Source organism: Ixodes scapularis, unplaced genomic scaffold, assembly GCF_016920785.2.
Source record: "Ixodes scapularis isolate PalLabHiFi unplaced genomic scaffold, ASM1692078v2 PGA_scaffold8__174_contigs__length_109621045, whole genome shotgun sequence".
NCBI classification, from domain to species: Eukaryota; Metazoa; Arthropoda; class Arachnida; order Ixodida; family Ixodidae; genus Ixodes; species Ixodes scapularis.
In genome coordinates this window covers 43,856,392-43,881,319 of record NW_024609883.1, presented here as the reverse complement: position 1 = coordinate 43,881,319, position 24,928 = coordinate 43,856,392, and the positions used below count along the sequence as shown (strand labels likewise).

General features: G+C 44.8%; 1 protein-coding gene across 1 annotated transcript in view; it reads right to left on the bottom strand.

Annotated features, from left to right (window-relative positions):
* Window positions 1-2,053: 2,053 nt before the first annotated feature.
* LOC8028659 overlaps window positions 2,054-24,928 on the bottom strand; it is a 34,843-nt gene continuing 11,968 nt past the window's right edge. Inside the window, exons 4-13 of the mRNA XM_029967152.4 lie at window positions 22,363-23,331; window positions 17,531-17,734; window positions 14,819-15,281; window positions 14,153-14,236; window positions 12,723-12,844; window positions 10,395-10,517; window positions 9,326-9,457; window positions 5,324-5,537; window positions 4,148-4,226; window positions 2,054-2,947 (exon numbers count right to left, since the gene is read on the bottom strand). Of these exons, the coding sequence (XP_029823012.2) occupies window positions 2,840-2,947; window positions 4,148-4,226; window positions 5,324-5,537; window positions 9,326-9,457; window positions 10,395-10,517; window positions 12,723-12,844; window positions 14,153-14,236; window positions 14,819-15,281; window positions 17,531-17,734; window positions 22,363-23,331 (2,498 nt within the window). The 3' untranslated portion in view covers window positions 2,054-2,839. The remainder of the gene's footprint in view (window positions 2,948-4,147; window positions 4,227-5,323; window positions 5,538-9,325; window positions 9,458-10,394; window positions 10,518-12,722; window positions 12,845-14,152; window positions 14,237-14,818; window positions 15,282-17,530; window positions 17,735-22,362; window positions 23,332-24,928) is intronic.

Below are 24,928 nucleotides of genomic sequence, written 5' to 3'. Positions count from 1 at the left end.
TGCATGAATGGGCCACAATCCGCACCCAATCCCACTTTTTTATATGACCATAGGCTGATGTCAGGAATGAAAATAAACATCAGAAGCTTTTTTAAACGGAAAGCTGACAGTGATAATGACAATCCATCTTCTGCAACGAAGAAGCACGTGACCTCAGAGCCGTGTCATAACTTGCAATCTATCGATGTACCTGCAGTCTCCGCCACTTGTGAGCATCCTCCGGCTTCAAAGAGCTAGCTGGACATTGGTTTTGCTCTCACAGGTATGTCAAACTCATCTTTAACTGTGGGAGTATTCATACAAAGCTGAGCTTGATCAGATATATAGCAACCAATATAAGGATAAGAACCAGTGAGCTAAAATTATTACTCCAGTTCTGAAATGAGACAGAGCAAGCATGGCAAGCTAAGGGAACCCGCATCGAGGAAATACAAAAAGTTACAATGGCAACTAAGCCTCCTGCGGTAGCCCTGCCGTGCTAGCTTTCCAACACAGCTAACGCAGCTTTCAGGTGTCTTCCACGGACCACAACCCGGGAAATGCTTCGAATTATTATTACGAGCGAAGACAATTTTGAGCAGAAAATTAGTTGTAAATTTGAGTATAGGCCAACTTGGGGTAACTTTTAAAAACTTGTATAAACGTCAAATAATGTTAAATATGAATATAAAAAAAATTGTTCACTGCTGCGACAATTTATTATGTGTGCGCGTGACTTATGTGCACTGTCTTGCTATTTTATTGTGTACGGTACATATATGATGCCAATACTTGTCTATAAAATCTCTGTGCTTTTTTTATCTCCGAGATAATTATAAACTAAGTGGACTGTTTTGCTGTTTTGCCGCATCATAGACTAAATTTCTTTTTTTTCACTGTGCCTGTACATATATATAAAAGTTTTTTTTTTCTTACGTAGAAATTACTGATGCATTGTACTTTATAAATAATTGTTTAATAAAAAAAGTATGTGTATCTTGCACAGTACATTTGTCTTCTTACAAAAATATGTCCCACATTCCTTTGGGGCATAAATGTTTCCGCACATGCATATGTACACTGTCCACCACAATCGACGCTGTCACGAGCAGAGCACAAACCTTTCGAAAACGCACTCTTTAAATCCACTAAACTCTTTGGGCCTAAATCGCTTTCCACAAAAGGTGTACGACTGCTAAAACTCCACACCAGAGGTCGGCACTTTAAGTCGCCCTCACTCGGCTTCGGTTTCCAACGATAACAAACATGGCTGCCAGCCTTTGCGGCGTTCTCAACGAGCCGAGATCGTTGAGCTTGTTCATTTTTATGAGTGCGAGTCGTTCTGCGCTCACAGAGGTGTTTGGAGGTAGGTCTAAACCGACCCAGTTTGCAGCAAACAACTGTTGCAAGTACATGCCTTCCAAAGCGCTGTGCAGATGCTTGTTTTTGTAGCGGAACTGGCATAAGCTTAGCATCCCATGTCAACTATGTCACTTGATCTGACTTGATTTGTTTGTTTGCGTGTGTTGATGCTGAATAAAGATGTTGGTTCCCAAAAAGCGGCCCCGCTGCACTGTGATTAGTGCAATCGTGATTTCCACCATGGTTCAATACCAAAAATATACCTACAGAGGTAAGAATTTGAGAGCCATTTGGCTGGAGAAAATGGGGCATTCGGCATGCATCAAGTTTGTCCAGGTATGTTCTCGTCATTTCGCTTTGAAAGGCAAGTACTAGCTATCAAGTTTCACGGTGCACCTTGCCTGCCAAAGCAAATATTTTTAGGTCTCGTTTTAATTGTGCGTTATGATGCTCAACCACTCTATTCGCGGATGCCATGCGAAAAAGACAACAAGAACAGAAATGATGAAAGAACTGCATCTTTGCTGACTTTTTTGGTCCTCTCGGTCGCTTTTTAGTGCACATTAACAGATGCTTGTACTGGACAGTCGCTCATGCATGATGAAACGCTAAAATGCCGCTTTCATGGTAGCATCTTGCAAGTGTTGCAGACGTTTCTAGACTGGAACAAAATAGCAGACGAAAAAGCCGAAAATGGACGCCAACACGCAGCTTTCATGGCCACACATTTTATGGGTTTTGCAGATGACGATAAACAGTGCTGGAATAGCAAACAATGCCAAAGGGTGCCGCGCGTCTGCTCGCACGATAAGCAGGCGGTGTCGGACGCCAGACTAGATGCATCGGATGTCGCGAAAGGGAAACACTAGGCTTGCGGATGTGTTTGGCCGAGCCAATCCAGTAGTATGAGTGGGGCCACTGATCTGTGGACGGGGCTTAGAGCAGGCTGTGACCTCCATCTAAATTGCATCAAATGATGTAAATATTAAAAAAAAGTTAAATTGCAGAAGCAAAAAATAAGATGTGTCCCATCTAGGCCTTTCAAAAGGCTTTTCTTTGTGTGTTTTCACAGAACTGCCGTGTCCCTGCTCAATGTACAAACTGCCCAAAGAAATTATTTTCTCAATGCCCTGAGAAGCATTGGGCATCTTTTTAAAAAGAGGCCTATATATATAGTTTTGCACAACATGAGAACTCGCATTGTATTTCTTTAGCACAACATAAGAACTGTTCACAAAAATGCTCCCCTCAATGCCCCAAGGGATGTTGGCCATGAGGCACAGCTTTGCATACTTCGGAGAAAAAAAAAAGTGCAGACTCCTTTCCTTTTTCAGCAGCATAAAAAGGGTGCACTCGTAATGACACCGTTTCTCTCCAAAAATCTTAAGGCAGGGCCTCTGCTTCAGTTCTTACATTCCAAGAGACCGTAAACACAACAAACGTGGAAACAACAAACGAGTTTGGAGCATCCCATCCCCCTTGGGTCAGGGCGAGGTCATCAGCCGACCACCAGGTCCCCGTAGTAGGCCGTGATGGTCTTGACCTTGTTGTTGAGCAGGTTCTGCTCAATCTCAACCCTCACACCCGGACCGGCCAGCTCTGCAAGCTGCAAGGCAACAGCATTTGCACATTGAACAACATTGTAAACAGGGTTTTCTTAGTTGATTCACAATGTTTTAAAAAGGGGAACTTGGTAGGGTTTCTTTAGCACTGAGTCATGACGGCCACTTGAAAAGAGTCAAAATGGGGTAATTAGCTAATTAACTAAAAACTTTAGTTAATTGTTCAATTTTTTATTAATTTTTTTTTTATTGGGACATAATGTATTTAGAGGATCAATGCTTTGCCTTTAAGAAACACTAAACCTAGGGGAAAAAAAAAATTTCTATCTGGTTAGAACAGGCATGTCTCAAATAAATTTTCGTCAGAAAAAAAATTTTGTTTTTGCCCAATATTTGTTACAATGCGCATTTCTCGACTTGCAAGCAAAACCAAAATTGTATTAGTGTACAAATGCTATCGTCATCGTCCCACAGGGTAGTTTCAGCTTCGCCTGCAAATCGGAAAAACTCGTAATCTAACATAAATATTGGGAAAACATTTTTCTTTTTTTCGACATCCATTAATTTTGAGCATGCCTGTCCTAATTAAGTAGAAAAATTTTTGTTTTTCTAGGTTCAGTGTTTTTTAAAAAAGCGACTCCGTCCGAAAATTTCAGGATTATGAGTGATTCCACATTAAAAAGCACTACGTCATTTGGTTTGTAAAAAATTGAATATATTTTGTGAATTCTTGCTTTAAAACATGAAAAACCGGAACCGAAACATCAGCTCTGTCGAAGTTTCGGTTCACTTTTGGAAACTTATTGGGAAAGGGAGACAAATTTCATGGAGGTCTTACCTACTGTGCGCATGTACACATTAACATGCAACAGAGTTAAATTCAAGGTCATACTTGTAGACTTCCAAAAGCACTATTATATTGCCAATAGAAAAAAAAAAAGGTAAAAAAACAATCTACTTTAGCATAAACGGTGAAGATTGATCACCACTTCAATGTTGCCCGCCACAAGGCAGAAGCCATGATGTGTGGAAAAGGTGGCCCAAAAGACAAAAATGAAAGAAGAACCATTCAACTTGCGTTGTCCTGTCTTTTTCGGCGCCTTTTCTACAGATCAAGACGAACCGATTGGTTCAGTTACCCACTCTGCTGCTGACTTTGTCGCTACACGAAGAAGTAGTGCCGCTGAATGTGTGCAATGAAACGTCAGCCCAGGTTAAGAAGGGGATCGGGCAATTCGGCTCACCTGGTCGGCATTGGTGTTCCTCGGCATGAGGAGTCCAATGTTTTTGGTAATCCCTTGGCAGAGAACAAACGTCTTGAATGTGCACCGGCAGTTAAGGATGGTAATGTGAAAAAAAGAGTGACTGCGAAAAGCAAACGCTCTGTGCACACTGAACAGGAGGAAATCTGCTCCACCAGTATGGGCAGGTTCATTTTGGCTGAGCTTTTTGCATTAGGTTCCTCTCGCGGCAATAAAAAGTTGTCTGAAGTGAATGCAATGCCTCCTTTGCCATCCACTGCTTTTGCCAGCCGAACAATACAGAGTGTTGTTCGGCTACAGCACTGACCAAAGATGGTAACTCGAAACCAGTAGCCATTGCAGTTTTAGGCCTTGGATGTCACTCAAGCTAGCAACTGGTTCCTTGAGATCTCAAAATAATATTTAAAAAAAACCAGCTTGGAGGATTTTAAGTGCTCTAAAGTTTTCTAAGGCTTGTTGAAACTTTGCGTGCGAGTATGACCCACTTTTTTAAGATGCATCGCATACCGCTGCAACATGCAGAATCCAAAATTTTATTAAAATCTTAGTTTCTTCAAGATCCTATGAGATGAAATTTTTTAAAAATATAAGCGTCTTAGAAGATAACAAGAAGCCAAATGTTTCTTACAATCTAAGTTCCTTAGAACATGGGTTTTAAAGCTGGGTTCCTACGAGTCCGGGGGTTCCTCCAAGTAGCACCCTCATGGGTTCACCGAGCTCTCAAATTTCTGCAACTGTCCCTGCCACAGATCAAAGCATGTTCCAGTGTGAGCATTTCTTGAGCACCCGCCAATGCGTAACTATGAGCTAAGAGTCCCAACCACGCACACTATTGTTCACAAGGTTTGTAGGCTTCTACACCGCTTTATCACATCTCCGCCGACAGGGAGGGGTTCAACAGCAATCAATCAAGAGAGAGAGAGAGAGAGAGAGAGGTTCCCCAAGACCGAAAAGTTTGACAGCCCCTGCCTTAGAAGATTCGAAGAATGCGAAAGTTTCTTAGAATCCAATTTTCTTTTGAAGATGATAAGAATTCAAGCAGTTCTTTGAATCTTCCAACGACGCACAGAGCACGAAGTGAGAGGGAAAAAGCGTCTACGAGCAAAAATCCACACAAACGCTCGTCGTGCGCCGACGCGAACGACGCTGTAAGGATATATGTCCGGCTGGATGTGCCGGAGGTCGAAGGAGTCGCTCTGCAGGTACTGCGGGCCCCCCCAAGGCATGCTGAGGAAGACCACATCCCCCCGCAGCCGGGGGGCCAGCTCCAGGAAGTCCCCGAGCACAAACTGGATCTTGTCGAGGACTCCACACACGGCCGCATTCTTGCGGGCCAGCTCGATTTTCTTCGGATCGATGTCCACCGCTATCACTGCGGGGATCGGAGTCGTGCTGAACGAGCGAGGGCGGCGAGATTTGAGGCGAGGGGACCTCTAGAGCTGGGAGGTAGATCAATATCGCCTAGAAGACAAGGCCCGCGCTGCCTGGCTTGCGTCAGCATCGCCAACAGCGCATCTTGCAGTGCCTCACAACGAGTGCCACAATAGCATGCAGCGATGCTGAGACGGATGCATCTAGGCCGGTCGGGGATCTGCTAACTACGACGTCACGTGCAGGCCTTGTTTCCTAGGTGGTATGCGGAGCGCAACTTCGTCTGCTTCTTGCACAAGGGTTGTGATTACGTCAGAATGCCGAGCTCTTATTGGCCGATTGAAAAAAATAGTGGGTAAACCCTGAAGCATTTAGCATTGAGGTCTACTCATTCCCTTCCAATAAAAGCTGTTTGGAACTCAGCGTTGTTCTGACGTCGCCGCAACCACCACGCAAGAAAAGCCAATAAAGAAAAGCCGCATTGGGTAAATGGAAACAAAAATGATGCGTAAAGGGGCACAAAAATGCATTCTCGGTTTGTCTCTTTGTGGCAATAATTCGACGTACGCCCTCCAAAGGCTGGTTTGCGCATTTGCGTTTGACAGTGGCCGGGCCACTGTCTGTCGCGTAGACCATTCTTTCGCTGTGGGCTCGAAATAATTTTGATGATGTAATGACCCGGAAGTTTTCCAGATCTACACAATAGATGGCACCAATGTACCATTGTGTCAAGTGGAGAGCCTAGATTGTAGAGACGCCCGTCTCAGACCACAAGGAGCATTCGCAATGTAACGGCGGACGCCTCTGGCACAAATGGGCCGCAAGTGCGCATGCGTTGCATTTTCGTGCGTCAAGGAGGAAAGCAAGCGGAAAGGCGGAGACGTTTGCAGACGATCGACGCGTTCGGCACCTCCTCGTAGTTCGTACTGCAAATGCAGCCCATGAACCACGTGACCCCGATCGAGCATTCGGAAACCTCCAGTGTTAAGCAGTTAGAGAAGGTCACAATGACTCTATCTGTTAACCATCCTTAAGCGTCCTAGAAAATTCTCAATTATGATCATGCACAACATTATACCCAATTCTGAGAAGCGGCATCAACCAGACAGTTTGTTTATCTTTTTTTTTTAGTGTAGGAATGATGGAATCTTCTTGTTTTACGGTTTCTTCAGGAAATATGCACCCACAAACTTTGAGCATGGTAAATGAGCCACCTAAAGACAGCTTTGTGAAAACTTTTAGACACTTGCTGCAGAATTTGAAGCATGTTCCTAAAGGAAAGTGCTGCATGAAAATACTGTGAGTCTTGTATTTTGACCGAGTACAACACACACACACCTTTGTTATTCGCTTTTGCATGCCAGAACCACTTGAAAAGTGTCAAGATGAGTGTTGTGCAAATATTCACAATATTGAATAGTAGTTTCAAACAATATTGCTATTCGAGATTCGCTTCGAGATGAACTGCGGTATTCACATTCTTCTGAAGGCCCGTTCACACTGTTGCGACGAACTGCGGTATTCACATTCTTCTAAAGGCCCGTTCACACTCTTGCGACCTCTTAAACCTAGGTTCCTTAAAACGTCTTAAACCAGAGAACACACTGGCGCCATCTATTGGGAAGCAGTGTAAACTCGGCGGTCCGGCATATTTTTTTTATTTCTCGCGCATTACCCTTTCTTTTTTGGCTCGAAAAACTTTTGTCAATGTTATAAACGAGCCTTTCTATGGGTATTACACACATTTGACCTCGGAAATCCCGCAAAAGCTTCGCTCTTGCGAAATGCAGTTCCAGGGTCACCGCATAGATGGCGCCACAATGCCAGTGTGTTCCCTCATTCTAAAAACATTTAAGAAGTTTTAAGAGATCTCGTCTCTCTCAGTCGTACTCGGTCGCAAGAGTGTGGACGGGCCTTTATAAGTGTTCATTGCAGTGTGCTAGCCCCGTTAAGTGCGCTTCTTTTCGAGCACCGGTGCACTGCAGAGAAGAAACACCCGCAAAAGTGAGCTTTGCAGGTGTTGCTTCTCTGCGGTGCACCGGTGCTCGGTAAAAAGCACACTCCACGGGGTAACCAGTCGCGTGTTTGGGAAAAAAGCACTTCCAAAGAGGGATGGGCCACGTGCGCACTGGAATATTTAGAAAAGGAATGGAAACTGTCAGTTTTGATACTTACATTGCAGTAAAATTTTAAAAATTAAACCGTGGCTGTTATACGAGAGAATATGTTAGGCAGAGATGCCTTAACAAGAAATCCACTCACGTATAGCCAAGCATCTCTGTAGGTTTAGTTTTATCCGTCATTTACTTGCTATCCCAAGGCACCAAAGTTTCTGAGGTCACAGTCCATAAATATAGTTAGACTTAAATTGGCTTATAAATGGACCAGTGGAACCTTGGAAACAACCTTCAAGAGTTTAACTAGGTTTTCGTTTAAGCATGGTGCAAGAGTAGTGAAAGGCTCAGCGAAACTATTCAATATTCAGTTTGTATATATTTGGCCAAACCCACTATTAGCTTTAAATTCACTTTGAACTCAAAATCCACTATTTGCACATGACTAGACATAAAGTTCCGAATATAATGACTTGCTTATGAGCACTGCATTTTGCACCATAACTTAGCACTTTAAATACAATAAAAAAAAACACTGGGGTAGTTTTTTTGTTTTTTTAAATTACTACTTCAAGCTTTGAGAGATGCACCCCACAGACCAAGCTCTTAAAGGGGCCCTGCAATGACTTTTTGACTGGTTTTTAATTTGCACTGAACCTGAGCGTACTGAACGTAGTAACTTAATCCAACTTTTCTTTTCTCAAATTTCGCTTTATTTTAAAAGTTATAGGCAAATTAGAATTACAAAAACAAGCAAAAAATAACCTCCTTCATGACGTCGTAGGTCCTGCCTTGAGTGGCCTTGAACTAGAGGAGGAGTAGTGAGCTCATCGAGCGCACACGGCTGCCGCACTCCGTGTCGACGGCTCAAGAGGGCGCCACTAAAGCACGTGTTGGATAGGCTGTATGAAGCGGGCGGCCAGGGCAGCTCGTATTGCATTTGCAGCGCGACTAAACACTAATTCGGCATAACATTTCATTGGCCACAAACGACAGCAAACACGGGGTAAAGATTAGTTCAGATCGGGAGCCACTTCGCGCTGACGCACCGCCAAATGGCCAAATCGCCAAAAGGGCCCGCGCCGAAGACCTTCGGAACGCTCGGAACCGGTCGGATTCTTGAGCCGGTATACGACCACAGCGCCGCCGCGTACATCCGGGACTTTTCTACGCTCCTCGTTTGTCGTAGCCTCATCCCACTAGCCTTTTCTAGTATGCGCCGTTTTTTTCCGCCGCTTGGTGGCGGGTATGTCGACGGGTCATTTCTCGTTTCCGTACTTTCTAAACTGCGTTTGTTTCTTTTCTGATCTAAAATAGTGAACAAAAACTACTTTCATACATAATTGAGACGGTTCGCGACACTTATATTTTGTATCTCGACTAAAAAAAAGCTCTTAGCGGCTTTGACCAGTGGCAAGCCCAGGACCAAAGACGTCACATTTTGCGCGCTTTCGGTACCGCGGGTCGCCCTCGTCGGTGGAGGAGGTTTCCGCGTCGTCCGGTTAAAATATGACGCACTGATATTTAGTTACTCTCTCCGTGCCCGCTGGCTTGCGCCAACCCCCAGAGACGTGGAAACCGCAAAAAAGGTAGACGCTTAAATATGATTGCAGGGCCCCTTTAAGAGGGTGGTTGCAAGAGGTCTAGGTAACGGTAAGGGCGAAGGCGTAATCACCGAGGCGGCTGACGAGTGCAAACTGGATGGTGTTGCCACCTGCCCCGCAGAAGGCGTCAATCACGATGTCGCTCTGACACCGCTTGGCAATGTGCTTGGCTATGCCCTCTGGAGTCACCGAGAACCATGACTCTAGGGAGAAAAAAAGAAGATTGTCTCGTTGGCATTTTCCAAACGCCTCCTAAACGCGCAGCAATTATAGGGCCTCTTCATGCTCCTCTTCTTGAGGTCACAGCAAGGGGGCCACTGATGGGCACATTGCGAGGGTTTTGTTAATACATAAAACCATCAGTGTCTCATGAGGTCATAAAGACACCTGATGTCACGTCAGAATGTGACCAGACGCCACACTACAAGGTCAGTGTCACGTGATGTCCGAATGTTGCATCGTGGTGTAACCTGACATCAATGACATGAAACTATGACGTCACAAAGTAATGTGACGTCATGATGTCACCTGACATCATGTGGCTACGTGATGCGACACTATGACATTGCAGTGCCATGTGACATCACAGAGGACCTACAAGGAGCATCTCTCATTGAGTGTGACAGACTGCCTGGTGTAATAATTCATGCTCCTGTGAGGTCATCCTTACACTTATGCCACTCCAAAAATAGGCCGGCACAGCGGGAAAGGCTCAGTATGAGGCGATAATGCCTAAAAGACCTAGTCCTAAAAAGTGTGGCAAACAGAGTTTTGTCCACAAGCAAAACAATATCAGGCTCATGGCACACAGCCAAACGATCTACTGCAGTACACTGCTTCACAAAAATATCTCGTGGCCAACTGGTGATAACCACATGAAAGGTCGCCAAGTAGCATTCGCCATTTGTTTGCCCAATAGTACTAAACCCCAAGTCGCAACTTCGTGCAAGACAGGCATAAATAAGGTTCGAAAAGGGTCCAATTCCAATCCCAGGCTCTGCAACGATCAAGCACCAAAACGTAGGTCAAAACATTGTGAGCAAAAGGCAGTCAAGCTACGAGGGAGACAACATAACTTGGAGCATCACATAGCTGATAAACAACCTCCCCCTCCCACAACAGCAACAAAAGAGGGATCACCTTCGTCGAGCTCAATGCCTTTGTCGAACTTGGAAAAGAGCCGGTACCGCTGAGCCCAGTACTTCTTGAGATGCGGTCTTTCAAGAATGTAACTCGGGACGTCCATTTGAGACTCATGTCCTCCTGCATGTAACATTCATACAATGGCATGTAGCTACAGATACTCACAGAAAGCAACCACACTGCTTTCCAATTATTTTTCAATTACTTTTAAAAGATTTCATGACGTCGACGCCTGGCGCAGTTGCTGACTGAAGGTTAAGCTTTTGCACATAAAGACATTGGCTTGGCTCCATCTCGTTTCAGCTATCTGCTCGCAGTAGAGTTTGAGGCAGTGACGATATGCTGCGCTGACATTTTGACTAGCTAAATCAGCTAAATGTAGTGCTAACAGGGAGGCCAAAACTGTTGCAAGTAATGACACATTCAAACACGTAGCAAATGTTTTCTAGAAAATCAGTCACATTAGTATTATTCGTGACATTGGTCAGTAAGCAGTTCCGTTCATCAACATTTTTGACCAAAGAAAAAGTTCCTGAAGTAATCTGTCTAAAAAGCGAGTAACAACACAAATATGAGTGCTCGCAAGCGCAACTCCGACAAGAAACTGTAATGGACCTTTTTTCAGTAAGCTTCTACACATGCATACTCTCTCAGGGTGCCTAGCAAATTATTGTATCTTGAAATTTCCTGACTTTTCCAGGTTTTTCCTGACAATTTCTGGTGAAATTCCCCGACCACTGTAGAAGCATTTAAGTATATAAGACCATCACAACACAAGGCATTGAGCATTGAGTACTGTGAGGATCATTTTGCACATGCTTAATCTAACTTGCATATTCTGAAATATTCAGGTTCGTCCAGTAGGGATTAAACAAGCACATTTTTGCCGCCGACATCGTCAGTGAAGAGGCCACTCCCGGAAACACGTTGAAAACACGACGCTAAACCACACACGTCAATAACCAAACGGTAGCATGGCCGCATGGCCGCCAGATGCACACTTTCGGCTTAAGCCTTGGATTGAATTGCGGTCTGCGACTTACCCATCTGTAACTAAATCTAGTAGCTCTAACTGAGTCTAGCATACTGCCACACCCTCAATCAAATTCAATCCAATCCAAGGCTTGGACTGGATTTGTCGGCTCTTCCCTTTTTATCGGGTAGCATACTCTACATCGGGTGAGCAGAGCCCGAGCTCCGCTCTAAGCAGAATTTATTGCCCATTTTTCTGCCCCCAAGTCGTCAAGTCTTTGCTCAGGGAACTCGATGGCGTTTCCGGTTCATTTTCCCTCACAGGGCTCACTTTTTGAGAATATCCCTGACAATTCCCTGAATTTTTTCAGTAATTCAAATTTCCCTGACCATTCCCGGTTTTCCCGGTTGCTAGACACCCTGACTCTCTCCCCTGGCCTTGCTTCCTGTAGTTGCCATTTTCAGAGGCTGCCCTTAATTCGTAGTTCGCAGAAACTCTCTACACAGTGTTCGTTACTCGAAAAAATTTTACTGAACCGTGTAACGAGCTGCCCCAAAAACGCAACAAAGGGACAGCAACCGGAATTTTGTTGTGACCTAAGAAGTGTTTAGTTACTGAAACAATTAACTCGAGTATGTTTATTAGTTAAAGGACACATGCAAAGGAAAAAAACATTTTTTTAGACAGCTTAGATGGAAAAAGGATGTCATAAAACGATTTTACAACGAAGAAACAAAATTTTAAGAGCTATATTTACGGCACTATACGAATTTGTAGTTGGCGCTCGCGGGAGCCGCCGCTGGTCACGTGGTAGGCCCGCGCGCCGCCGCGCTGCGTCGCCGCCGCACGCTGAGCGTTGTGCGAACGCCGCTTCAACGCGTTTCTTTACGCCGCCGTCGCCGCCGCCGCCGCACAAGTTCGTCTGCTTCGGGGCGCCGCCGCCGTCGTCTGACCGGCGCACAGGTCTATCACGTCTGCTTGCGCTTTTTCAGGAGTTTCCTTTGGGCTCTAAAAGTTACTTATTCGTCTTGGTTTTTTGTTATACTTCAAACAAAGATGAATAAGTTACTTTTAGAGGCCATAGGAAGCTTTCGAAAGAGCGCAAGCACCACGTGATAAATAAAGACCAATCACGTGATAAATACAGACCACTTTTACGCGGTGCCCGCGGGCGCCAACTACAAATTCGTTTTGCGCCGTAAATATAGCTGTAAAATTTTTTTTTCTTCGTTGTAAAATCGTTTTATGGTGTCCTTTTTCCATCTAAGCCGTTTAAAAAAAATGTTTTTTTCCTTTGCATGTGTCCTTTAAGGGACAAGTCGCTGGAGGCAAACTAGAAAGGGGCCACACACCGGCACTCTCTTCTGCGGATGACGGGGCGCCTTGCCGCGGATGCCCCTGCTTCCGAAGTCTCCGGCGCTTCTTCCGGCTAGGGACGTGAGACGTGGCTCCTGTGGGACCGCCCTTCAAGTTCCTGAGAAGAAACGCAGAGACAGAAAGGCAGACACGGAGACTATTTCAGGAAGCTCATCTCGGTAGGTTAAACGTGATATCTGCAACTGCCCTCCTTGGTTGGTGATGTGCTACATAGCAAGAACCCAACGTACTATTCCCATCACCACCCACTCCGCGCCGAGTTTGTGCCAGTCACACTTGACTCGCACTTGCTTTAAAACACGACGATAAGCTCTTGGACCCGGGAATATCGAAGATTAAAAGAGCAAGGCTTTGTGAAGAAGCCAGGAGCGAAGTAATGCCTCATAGGTCGAAGACATCTGCCGCAGATATCTCCCGGTTTGCATGGCATTCATCCAGCAGCGACCTGCTTCGTTTCCATACCTTCATCCCTGGTGTCCACATAAGTACACATTTTTGTATTTGTCCTCGGCCCAGTGGCGTACTAAACAGGATTTCTTTTTGGGGGGAGGGGAAGAGGAATGGGGTTACTGGGACGTCCTTAACTTCGGGTGCGGAGGTGGGGAGAGGGGGTCAAAATGCACGTGTATGTTATAGGGTCAGCTGGATTTCGGGGGTGGGGGAAAACCCCATAGGGCTTTTCCTCTGGCTACACCACTTCCTCAACCCCATAACTTTTATGAAATAGTAGTAAAACATTTGAGTCAAACCCCGAGACTTTTACAAGTACAGTAGGCTCGCAATCATTCAAAATTGAAAATTTGGTATTTCTGGTTAATTCAAACAAATTTTAAAATTTCGTCATCCTCCCATGTTTTTAATGTATTTGCAAGCCGCTTAACGTTCTCGCAGCCCCCTTGAGTGCGCTTCTTACTGAGCACCTGTGCCCTGCGGAGAAGCAACGCCCGCGGAGCTTGCTACACCACGGGTGCTCCTTTTTCGCAAAGCATTGGTGGCTCAGTAACAAAGTGTGCTCGATGGGGCTCATAATCCACAGTAGACAACTTTCTTGCTCGATGGACAAACTTAATTTTGTTTTGAGGTGTTACGTGCTGTCTAACGGTCCATGATAGACAATCTTTTTTGAGAGATGAATATAAAATTATTTCATACATTTCACCAACGTTCCATGTGCGGCATATCTGCTTATGATTAGTCAGCCTGTGTAGAGAAAATCATCAAATATGTGGATTTTTTGTGAAGCCATCTATATATCAAGCCATAATTTTAGCGTACATCGAATTTAGATGAATTTCTTATAATTAAAAACAAAATCTGTGGCTTCCTTGAGTTTGAATTAATGAGATTCTCCTGCACTAACACAACTGCCTTAAAACAAAAGATAAGTGACAAAGTAAGAAATTACCTCAAACTTTCCTTGAGAGCCAGTCCGTAGGAGAGGAATGCTTTGAATGCCTCTTCTTCGTCTGAGTTTGCATCCTCCTCGTGACTGGAATATAATAACTCACGTCACCAATTGCATTGCAAGTCCCACGAGTGCATTTTGGGAATAATGCAGCCTGTTGTTTTACCCAATCCTCCTTAATTACACAAGAACCTCGTAGAATCATTGTCGGTTAATATGTTTCTCCACCTGGTCCTGTTCACAAAGGCAGGTCCCGTCGAGTTTCGGCGATGGAAAAATAGGAACCGTTCCCAGCAGCTAACGCCATTCATCTCTGTAATCATGGGCTTCGTCAGTTGCCATTTTCCCATTAGATATTTCAACTAAATTAAAAAATAAAAGGCAATCTTTGGAACTTTGCCATCTGGTCTGGACTGCTGGCACTACGTTTGGGCACAGACTGAGCATTCGGCAATGGATAGTATACTTTCACAGTAAAAAATAACTCTAACTTTTTTGGGGGGCAAACGCACTCCACTGTATGTCTTAGTAATAATGACAATTTCAATCATAGCACCGGTTCGTCCGCTGCTGTTGACGAAATATTAAAAAAATCATTACCCGCACTACCCAAAAAGCTCATATCGCTTGTAAGCAATTATGAATGCAAAAAGCAAAAGCAAAAACCTTTTCTTAATTTTTATGGGCATCTCGTCGGGTGGATCGTCGTCCCCGCCGCCGCAGGCTCCGGCGCCTGTTCCGTTGGAGTGGCTCGGCAGATTTCCTGCCGCCGATGCGTTGCTGGCCATCATACCCGACCCTGCACTCCCCTCTGGAGCCGTGCTGTCTTTTTGTTTCGTGCCATTGCCGTCGCCACCGTTTCCCGTCTCCTTTACAGGTCCGTCACCCTTGTTGAAGCCATGTCCTTCGACATCGTTACTCTTCCCACCAACTTGGTCGCCCAGCCGTCTCGGATCGTCTCCCAGAGGGGCACCTTCTGGAGAAGTTTGTTGCAAGTACAGCTTGAGCTCACGAGAGTAGACGGCCGTGCAATGTGTGTCCCAAAGGTATTGCCAGAGACTGTCCTTCCTGGGGCTGGTGGGAACGCTGGTTGTGTCCAACGACGACGACGACTCTGCTTTTCCCGTATCTGCGTGAGAAGCAAACTGAAAATTAGTGTCACTGTGTACAAACTTTCTCGGTTATAAGCCACAGTGTTCATACACACGATTTGCGCCCCCACGTGCTTTTCGTGAGAGGCAATTATCACAAACGAACCCAGACAACCGCGCTGTCCGGGAAATGTTTGTCCCTAGAAATGTAATCCCCGCTAGATTCCTGGCATGTGAAATGTCACATTCGATGCTTTAGCAGGAAATATTGTAATAAAAAATGTTGAAACTTCCTTGTCGTTTGCCAGGCACCTTTTATCAATCGCAATCACCGGGCCTCTACAAGGTTGGCAAAGGAAAGTAAATGTGTGGGCCTTATTTGGAAAAATTGTGGATCATAATCAAGCACGTAATGTAAAGTTACAGAATACCCGGCCATTCCAAGTCAGTTCCCAAATCATCACAAGATTTTTTTATAAAAAGCTATAAGTGCACATTGAGCACAAGGGTGCAAACTTCACATTGCTAAATGGAGATTTATAAGAATATATTAAGTTCTTCATGAAATTACAATCTGTGCACAGGCAAGGGCAAATTGCCTTAAAGGGAAACTCTGCTTCATTTTTGATATTTAGAAAACTATGTAGCCCTCTTCAGTATCATATAGGAAGACCCCATGTCAAATATTACGATATAATTCCATCTACATAGTTAATAAACTGGCCAGCAAACTTTCAAATCAGCCAAGTCGCCGAAATCTGCGAACTCTAGCGTGCGACGTGAGGCGCAATCGTCAGCGCAGTCAATGCGACGGAGTTGGAGCGGCCAACGTTGAACCTCTACGTCAGAGACATGACTACGTCATTCACACGTTTTGTTTGTTTTTACTTCTCAGAGCGAAATTGAACGACGACGTCATGAGTTCCTCCTCCTGGTGTTAGTTGAACGGCGTCCACGTGATCACCGTAACGCGGATGCGCTAGTTCGCGCTGCCCTGCGCGCTTATCGGTCTGTTTCTCCGTTCCCCCTCTCCTCTTTCGTCTTCTCCCCTTCCCCTTTTTCCCCGGGGACATCACCGTCCACGCCATGCGAAGCGACCTGCCAGCGTCGCGTGTCCCGTCCCTCGCCCCCACGAACGTCACAAGACCACGTGGTTCGATGTAATGTGGCCATGACTCTGACGGCGCGAGACCAATGTTGCCTGACGCAACCGAGGTTTCGGTTTCGGTATCAGCTGATGTTTAAATTAAGATTACACAAATATTATTCCACATTTCACGAATCCGAGGACGTAGAGCTGATTTGTAGTGCTTTGTGAAATGGAATCACACGTAAGCCTAAATTTTTCGGAATTGAGCGGAGTTGCCCTTTAAGTGCATCAAAACACGCTATGAAAGGAAAAAAGGGAGATGAGAACTGGATAGGTATGGACAGTACACAGAAGATAATGGAGGCCAAAGTTAAAAGAAAGCCTGCGGAACACACCGTTCAGATTGTACCTTTGTTCTCCCGCTTCTCATTTTTGCATTTGCACAGCAGCCAACGACACTGCAAATTGCACGTCCTTTCCACTGCACACTATCCCGATGTGAATGCTGGCTTGTGGTTTGTCGGGGCCAACTACGCCATGGTCTCAAGTTTTGTGCACCTCGGGCAGCATAAACGCCCACGCAAAGCGGAAGGTAGAATTCCCTTGAATCCCCCAAAGGAAGAGCTGCTGGAGATTGCTGCTCACCTTTAGAGCCCCAATCCCCTATTCTGAACATTACCTGACTTAAACCTAAAACTGAAAAAAAAGAAAAGCTGTTTTTTAGTTGATTTTTTTTAATGCGCAGTCTAGGTGCATAACATCTAGAATGCTTCCGCTCACGTTCACCTGAAACCACGGCCTGTCGCACATGTTACACACCGCTGATACAAATCGTCGGTGAACCGGCGCTTGAACTGCCGGTCGGCCACTGTGTAACAGCAACTGGCTTTGTGTCACTCCAGGGCCCGGCACTGTCGCTTCGCGGTCGCGTCCCTCGCTCCTCCCTTTTTTTTGTTCCACGCCTGCTGCTGTTGCACCTGCACTGCACTGGCGGTATGCAAAGCCCACAAGCAAGGGCCTTCGTGGTATGCGTGTTCTGGTTTGCTGCCGAGCACACGCTGAGGAAAGTCCCCACTCCAGGAGCAGTTAGGGCGGTCGCCGACTGGGCACAGCACTCTTCTCCGTCGCGGCTGTACATTCCGGGCACGAACGCAAAAGCACTGGCCCTACAAATGCCGCGCATTTAAAAAAGCTTGCCTCTGCATGTTCCCGAGGCACCGTTGAAGCCGGCTCGTGGTGAATTCAGCACTGCAGTATTCAGGTGCACGGAGGCGGCAAAGGTGGGCTCCAGGAACTCCGGGTAGGTGTCCGTCCAGGCCTCCCAGAGCAGACGTCTTTTGTGGCACTCCCAATAAGCCTCCCATGTCCAAGGTCCGCCCGACACTGCTCGGCCAGGTTTGGCTATTTGTTGGAAGCCCGACACAAAGATGGGTTTCTGTGAAACCACTTCATGACCTTTACTAAATACTGCTTAGAGAAAATCCTCCGTGTTGATTAATACGTTAGAGGCGCATAAGCTTTTTTACTGACGCGCCAACTGCCGCAGAAAGCATAGCTGACTTCGTAAACTCGCAGTCAGAAGTAGTACAGTAAACGCCAATCGAACTGCATCAGACACGCATTTTACTGTAGAGACCGGTTATAACGAAGTCAATAGGAATCGGAAATCACTTCGCTATATCCGCTATTCCGTTATAACCGACTTCGGTTATAACGAAGTGCAAAAGGGAATGGGACATCGCGATCGCTTCACTGTAGCTGCTATTTCATTATAACCGACTTCGTTATAACCGGTCTTGACAGTAGTTCGTTATATCTCGTAATTCGCTACATCAAAACCAGGCCTACTGCAAATTTTGAGGCCGGGGCTTTGTAATGAACAATGATTTTGTTAACATTACGGTAAACACGCATTAATGCATTCTTCAGCGAACCACTAAAAACGTATATGACCCGCGAAAACTTAACCGATAACATTCTAGGTGGGCTAACAGCTGTAACAAAAAGTAGCTTTCGAACAGTTTATTCTGCGAGGACGTTTACAGAATCGGAGCACCCAGGCGCGCGTGGAAAGACAAATCTTTTACCATTTTAGCTGACCGCGAAGCCTTTTCGTCCAGGCTTAGATCCACGATCTGCAGTATGGCAATCGTGTCCTTGAAAGAAATGTGATTTTTCTCTCCTGAAGCCAGAGTCCAAACACAACCAGCAAATTGTACAGAGATACGGTTGCTCTTATTGTTTGCTGTTTGGGAGACTCTAACTTTACGAATTCCTTTTTTTCTTTTTTCTTTTACAAAACACGACAGTCGTGTATTTTCAATTTTTTTTTTTTTATACGGGATGGGTGCTTACACATTTTCGATGTAGTCAATCGGTTGTTTGTTACAAAAGTACTTTTTCTATGTAGTCAATCGGTTGTTTGTTATAAAGGTACCTTTTAGCATGCAATTTTGTTCTAAATTAAATAGCAGGGTGTTCGATATAGACAATAATTCGCTGTAAACGGGTTTGACTGCAGTCACGCGATAGCACCAGGAAAGGAAAGCTGTCAGTGAAAACTGAAGGGTAATTTTTTCCTGCGTGGAATCACCTTGAAGAGAGCTCTATCAGAACCTTTATGCAATGCGTACAAAGTCAAAGTAGATACTGGCTGCAACATTGTTTTTTTCTATTTTTCTGTTTTGACACATTAACCCTTTGCGGTCAGGTGGCAGGCCAGGCCCGACACCGAAGAAACGCGCTTCCGGTCAGGAGTCGGGCGTCACCCGACATGCGTTCCCGCGTCCTTTTAAACATGCTCCTTCGCTCTTTTTGCTGGATTGGTGGTGCCATCTCTCGGAAAACACTTCAATCACATCACTCCTGAAAGGGTTTGAGTTTCTTCTCATAGAGGGCACGACTAGTCATAAAAAAAAAAGGAAGACATGTTCTATGTCATATGTTTTTTTGTGCAACGGAGAAGTGTGCAAATTTCAACTTCGCTGGCACGACGGTTATAGCCACATTCCAGCCACGCTCGTTTTATGTAACTCTCTGCGTGATGTAACTGAAAGTGACGACGATTTCAGTGAAGAGGACGACTATATCCCTCCATCAGATGATGGAGAGGCGATCTTTGTAACTTGAGTGAAAGTAGTGATGAATATAAAATGACTGCAAAAGACAGCAACCGCGGAGCCGATCCGCCACCAACATCGTTCCGGAGTTTGTATACAAACAATCTCCCGGACTTTCCTGTCCTTACGTTCAGTGTGAGACGTCACCTTTGTACGCCGAAATAATTTTGATAAGGATAGATAACTGAGCGAGTTGGTGAGAGTTCATGTTGAAAAAACAGCGCGACTAAGACGAGGACACAAAAAGAAGAAAAACAGCGCTTTGTCTTGTGTTCTCTTCGTCTCTTTGTGTCCTCGTCTTAGTCGCGCTGTTTTTTCAAACATGAAATAATTTTACTGTTCCGGGGCCCATGCGTTTAAAATAGTTCCTGACCGGAATGACCATTAAGTTGGTCAGAGTATCTGACCGCAAAGGGTTAAAGGACACAAGCAAAGGAAAAAATTACCGCATCTCCACATGGTGAATGATGTTGATTGGGGCGAAGCTCGGGTGGACTGATGATACTGATTTTGGTCATAGGTAGTGCTGATGGTGCCGTTTTCATTTATGTCAGTAGGAGAATGTGTGGTTTTCTTCTTTTTTCTTTTTGTGAGAAGACAGATAGGATGGCATTTCAGAATCCCCTATTTTTTTTTTTCTTTTTCTTGCTCTCGTTGCTGAACTCACGAACAGGGGCACGCCGGACGGCGGACAGACATACGGACATGGCTAGCCCCTAAGGAGCTTCGCCCCTAAAAGATTTTTTTTAAACAGCTTCGATGGAAAAAGGATGTCATAAAACAATTTTACAACGAAGAAAAACAATTTTTAGAGCTATATTTACGGCGCTATACAAATTAGTTGGCGCCCGCGGGCGCCGCGGAAAAGTGGCCCTTATTTGACTGGCCCATATTTGTCATGTGGTGCTTGCGCTCTTTCGGAAGCTTCCTATGGCCTCTAAAAGTAACTTATTCATCTTTGCTTGAAGTATAACAAAAAGTCTAAGATTAATAAGTACTTTTTAGAGCCCCAAGGAAACTGCTGAAAAAGCGCAAGCATACGTGATAGACCTGTGCGCCGGTCAGAGGACGGCGGCGGTGCCCCGAAGCAGACAAAGTTGTGCGACGGTGGCGACGGCAGCGTGGAGAAACGCGTTGAAGCGGCGTCGCACAACGCTCAGCGTGCGGCGGTGGCGTGACTTTGCAGTGGCGTCAACGCAGCGCGGCGGCGCACGGGCCTACCACGTGACAAGCGGCGGCTCCCGCGGGCGCCAAATACAAATTTGTTTTGCACTGTAAATATAGCTTTAAATTTTTTTTCCTTCGTTGGAAATTCGTTTTATAATATTCTTTTTCCATCTAGCTTGTCTAAAAAAAAAGTTTTTTTCCTTTGCACGTGTCCTTTAAGGGGGGAGATGGACTGAGAGGGTCAACTTTTGAACTGTTCCCTCAAATTGATTCAAACTTTCAGGTTGAATTGAACCCCATTAGGATTGATGACATCTAAAGTTTCAGTCTTGTAGGCCAATTCTACAACATGCTATGCTTAAAAAGCTCCAGAAAAAGTGACTTCAGTAGGTAATGTATTGAAAAATATAATAATTGCAATCCACAAAATGTTTGTTTTAATGTGAAATAGAATACCTATAGTGCAAGTTAAGGTAAAAATTAATTGTAGAAAATGCAATTCCAGAGAAAAAACAATAACACCCAAAAAGTGCAAAAGATTTGAACAAATTTCTGTGTTTTAAAATATTCAGTTTTTGTCATGAAGAAGTTAGCTTTTTCAGAATATGAGAATACCTAAACTTGTTCCTCAGGAAATTTCAGTCCAGAACACCACTGAATGAAATCTTAACAATTTCAAAATGTTAAGATTTTAGTTGACATTTTGACATTAAGTCAAAATGTCAAAACCACCTTTCCTGCCAAAAAGTGAAACTGAGAAAAATGAATTTGAAGTTTCAACCTTAGGTTTCTTTCTTTTCTATGAGTCCGAGGTAGGCAAAATTCACATGGAGCATTGTTAGCACCCTCCTCTTTGAGTCTTTTTTGTTCCCCTGGCAATAGCTACCAATTTGTGTTGTTTGTAGGCAAGCTAACTTTTGTAGCAGGCATTCTTTGACAAATAAACTCGCAAGAACTAAGAGGCAGATTGTACTAAAGAAGACCAGCAAAGCAGGAATATGATCCGAAGTAGAAGACACCATGAAAGGGTGTTACTGAAGGTATCACGTCACTGGGCAGGACCAATCGTAAACTCTGTTTTAAGTCTCAACTAATAAGATTGCTCATACCAAATTTTCGGGACTTTTTCTGTTTGGACGTAAAGGGTTATCCTGGCCATTGATACTTTTAAACTTTGAAAGCTTCTACGGGCTAAATCTAGAGTAAATAGCACTTCCAATGAGGGTAAGATGTTCCGGCTATGGTAAACGAGTATGAAGCAGCACTAAATAAAAAAACACAAAAAACTTGCTCCCTGCTGACTCGGAGAGCTGCCGACGTTTCGAAAATAATTTATTGTGAGATAAATCCTGCACGTTTATACATGAAATTTTCTGAAACCATTCTTTGGAAGTTAATAAACATAAACATATAATTTTTGAAAAAAAGATTTTTTTTCGGGACATTTTGAATTTTGAGGTTATGTCCCCCCTTAAGTTCATGGACCCATTATGTCTACCTACGACAAGCCTGATCGAGCATATCCTCCAACAGTAAAGAGGACAATCCTCCTTTCGTTCATTTCGATAAAAAAAGTGACTGCACACCCAGTAAAACAAAATGGAAGCCTCATTTGAAAAAAACAGTGTAAGTGAACAAACACTGCTACCTGTTGCATGCTTTATATGTGTTAGTTATTCTGAGCCCTACAAACCAAAGGAATTACTTAACTGAGTTGTCCAAGGACAGACCTCAGCCACTCACCCTTCTTTTTCTTCTTGGGTCGCTTCCTTTGGCCGCCTGACGAGAACTGCACGGGGAGGCCCATTCGCTTCATGAGTTCAAGGTCGTGCCCCTCCTCGACCGCGGGCACCGCTTCAACCTCCTCCTCAACGCCCACCCCGTTCCCCTCGTCCCCAGAAACCCGATCGCAACAGGCGTCCTCGGAGACTCCGTCTTCAAATTCCTTCGCTGATCTTTCTTTGTTCCAGACCGTGGCCTCAGACGCGTTCTCTAACACACCTTCAATAGTGGAATCGCGACATTCAACTTCTCCGGTTGCTAAGCTTTCGTCTCCTTGAACCGCCACATTTGGCTCGGAAGCGAAAGGGCTCATCCGTTCGGGCTGTCTCTGAACAAAGATGCCGTAGTACTGGTTGTAAACCTCGACGTAATGCTTGTCCCAGAGCTCTTTCCACAGCTTGTCGTCTGACCCAACCGCTTCCGCCGCCGGCGCTGATTCCACGGACACAAACTCCGAGTCTGCAACAATCGGGTGTTCACCAGCTGAGTCGGTCGAAGCATTGCTCCCTTGTTCCGGAAGGATCTCGACACCCGAACGTGCTTCATCTTCGTTTCCACGGTCGTGCCGTCCGTCTTCGGGGGCGGTGGGATGTCCGACCGAACAAGCTTCATCACCGATAACCCCGTTACATTGATCTGGCAAGAGCTTAGCGCTGATGTCTTCCTTCTCGTCTGTCTTGTTTTGCGAAGGGATACTGCTGTCTCTAGGGTTCGAAGGTGTCCCAAAGACCTGCAATGGCTCATGCTGGTTGTTGTCTTGAGTGTCTTTGAGGTACTCCGGACAGATGTAGTCCCTGTACTTTTGCACCCAGGATTGCCAGACCAGCTGATCACTATTCTGCTGCCAGAAGCTTTGCCACTCGTAGTCGGTGGCGGCGACCGTCGCGCCCGGTTCGCCGGCGTCGAAGTCGTCTTCTTCGTCCGGCATCACTGTTGTTTTGGATGGAAACCGAAAGGGCAGAAAAAAAATATCAGAAATTAGTAGCTCCTGGGCAGTTCTTATTCTACAAGATTAAGAAGCATTTGTGGCGTAGAGTATAGGTGCTACAGAAAACTCGTTGAAAAAGAATATCAGAAATTAGTAGCTCCTAGGCGGTTCCCATTCTGCAAGATCAAGAAGCATTTGTGGCACAGAGTTTAGGTGCTACAGTAAACACGTTTTATAAGTACACTGGCAAAGTAATAGGCTAAACCAAGTGTCCACTTTTTATACTTTCAGTCATAAAACGCTGACCAGTGTATGCTTAGTTGCCATTTATTGACACATATTTCTCTATGATGCCATGTTTACTAATAGAGAACAGCTGGTGTAAACTGTTTTATTCTGAGCAAAGTAATCAGGTCAAGAGGTGTTCTCGAAAGTGTCACCAGGCACAAAAATGAGAAACGTGTTTTGTTCAGCATAATGACATTATGCATACAACATACTACACCCAACTTTTATAGCTGTCTTCACAAGACACACAGAACTTATGGTACACCAAAAATGAAATAAAGATGCATAGTAAAATCAAAGCTGAACAATTTTTTTTTTATATTTTCTTCTTTCAAAGATTTTTGGTGTTGCATAGTATATGCTTGACACAAAACTACCTGCCACAGATGACAAGTTCCAGATACTTCACCCAAAAAAAAGTCATAAAGCAAAAAATGCACTTTTTCTGGAAAATACAGGTTATTTAATGTGGAACAGCATTGCAAAGATTATCTGAGCCCTTCATAAATTATACACGACTGAATATTCTCCCGAAGTCACAACTGCTGATGACCCAAAAAACACTTCGTAGCCAGCGGCCACACCATTAGTAGACTATAAACCGTTCCATTAGGGTCATAGCAGAGAGGGTGAAAAGAGAAAAAAAATGCCCCCCCCCTCTCACCCGTATGTCGTCTGCTCCGCCGAGTGAGCAGTACCTAGCATACGGCTGGCATACAAACTCGGTTTAAAATTGCGTAATTTTAGAAATTTCAAGCGCAGATGCGCAGATTTTGGTATGCCAGTTATCGTGTATTACTATGCTAGATAAAAAGACTAACAGAGTCCAATTGCGCTGTTATCCGCGTGCAAAAAAAAAAAAAAAAAGGAAAAACTGTGTCAGATTGGTCGGCCGGTCTCTCTGGCGAAAAGTGAATCCGGTGGCTGTACCTTTTTTTACTATACAGAGTTTGTACTGGTGTAGGCCTTTAGCAGCCATGAATGGATGTCTAAAATAATAAATAAAAACATGCTCTCCTGCCGCAATACACGCAGTAGTTGAGGGTAGAACTGCCGACTGACTCAACTGCTATTTAAGTAACGGAAAAAAGATATGCCAGTTGATCATTTACCGAAGTAGAACAACAGAGAGCTCTAGGCTGATTTTGGAGTAGACATGACTATTCTAAGAACGCGAACCACTTCACAACGGCAGCCACGAGCGAGAGTTCGATGTTCCGTACAGCCCGCCGATACAGCACAAAGATGGAGAATGGCAACCTTCCGGTTTGTCGTAGCGGAGTCGGGCGCGTGCCCTCTCTTTCGTTTTAC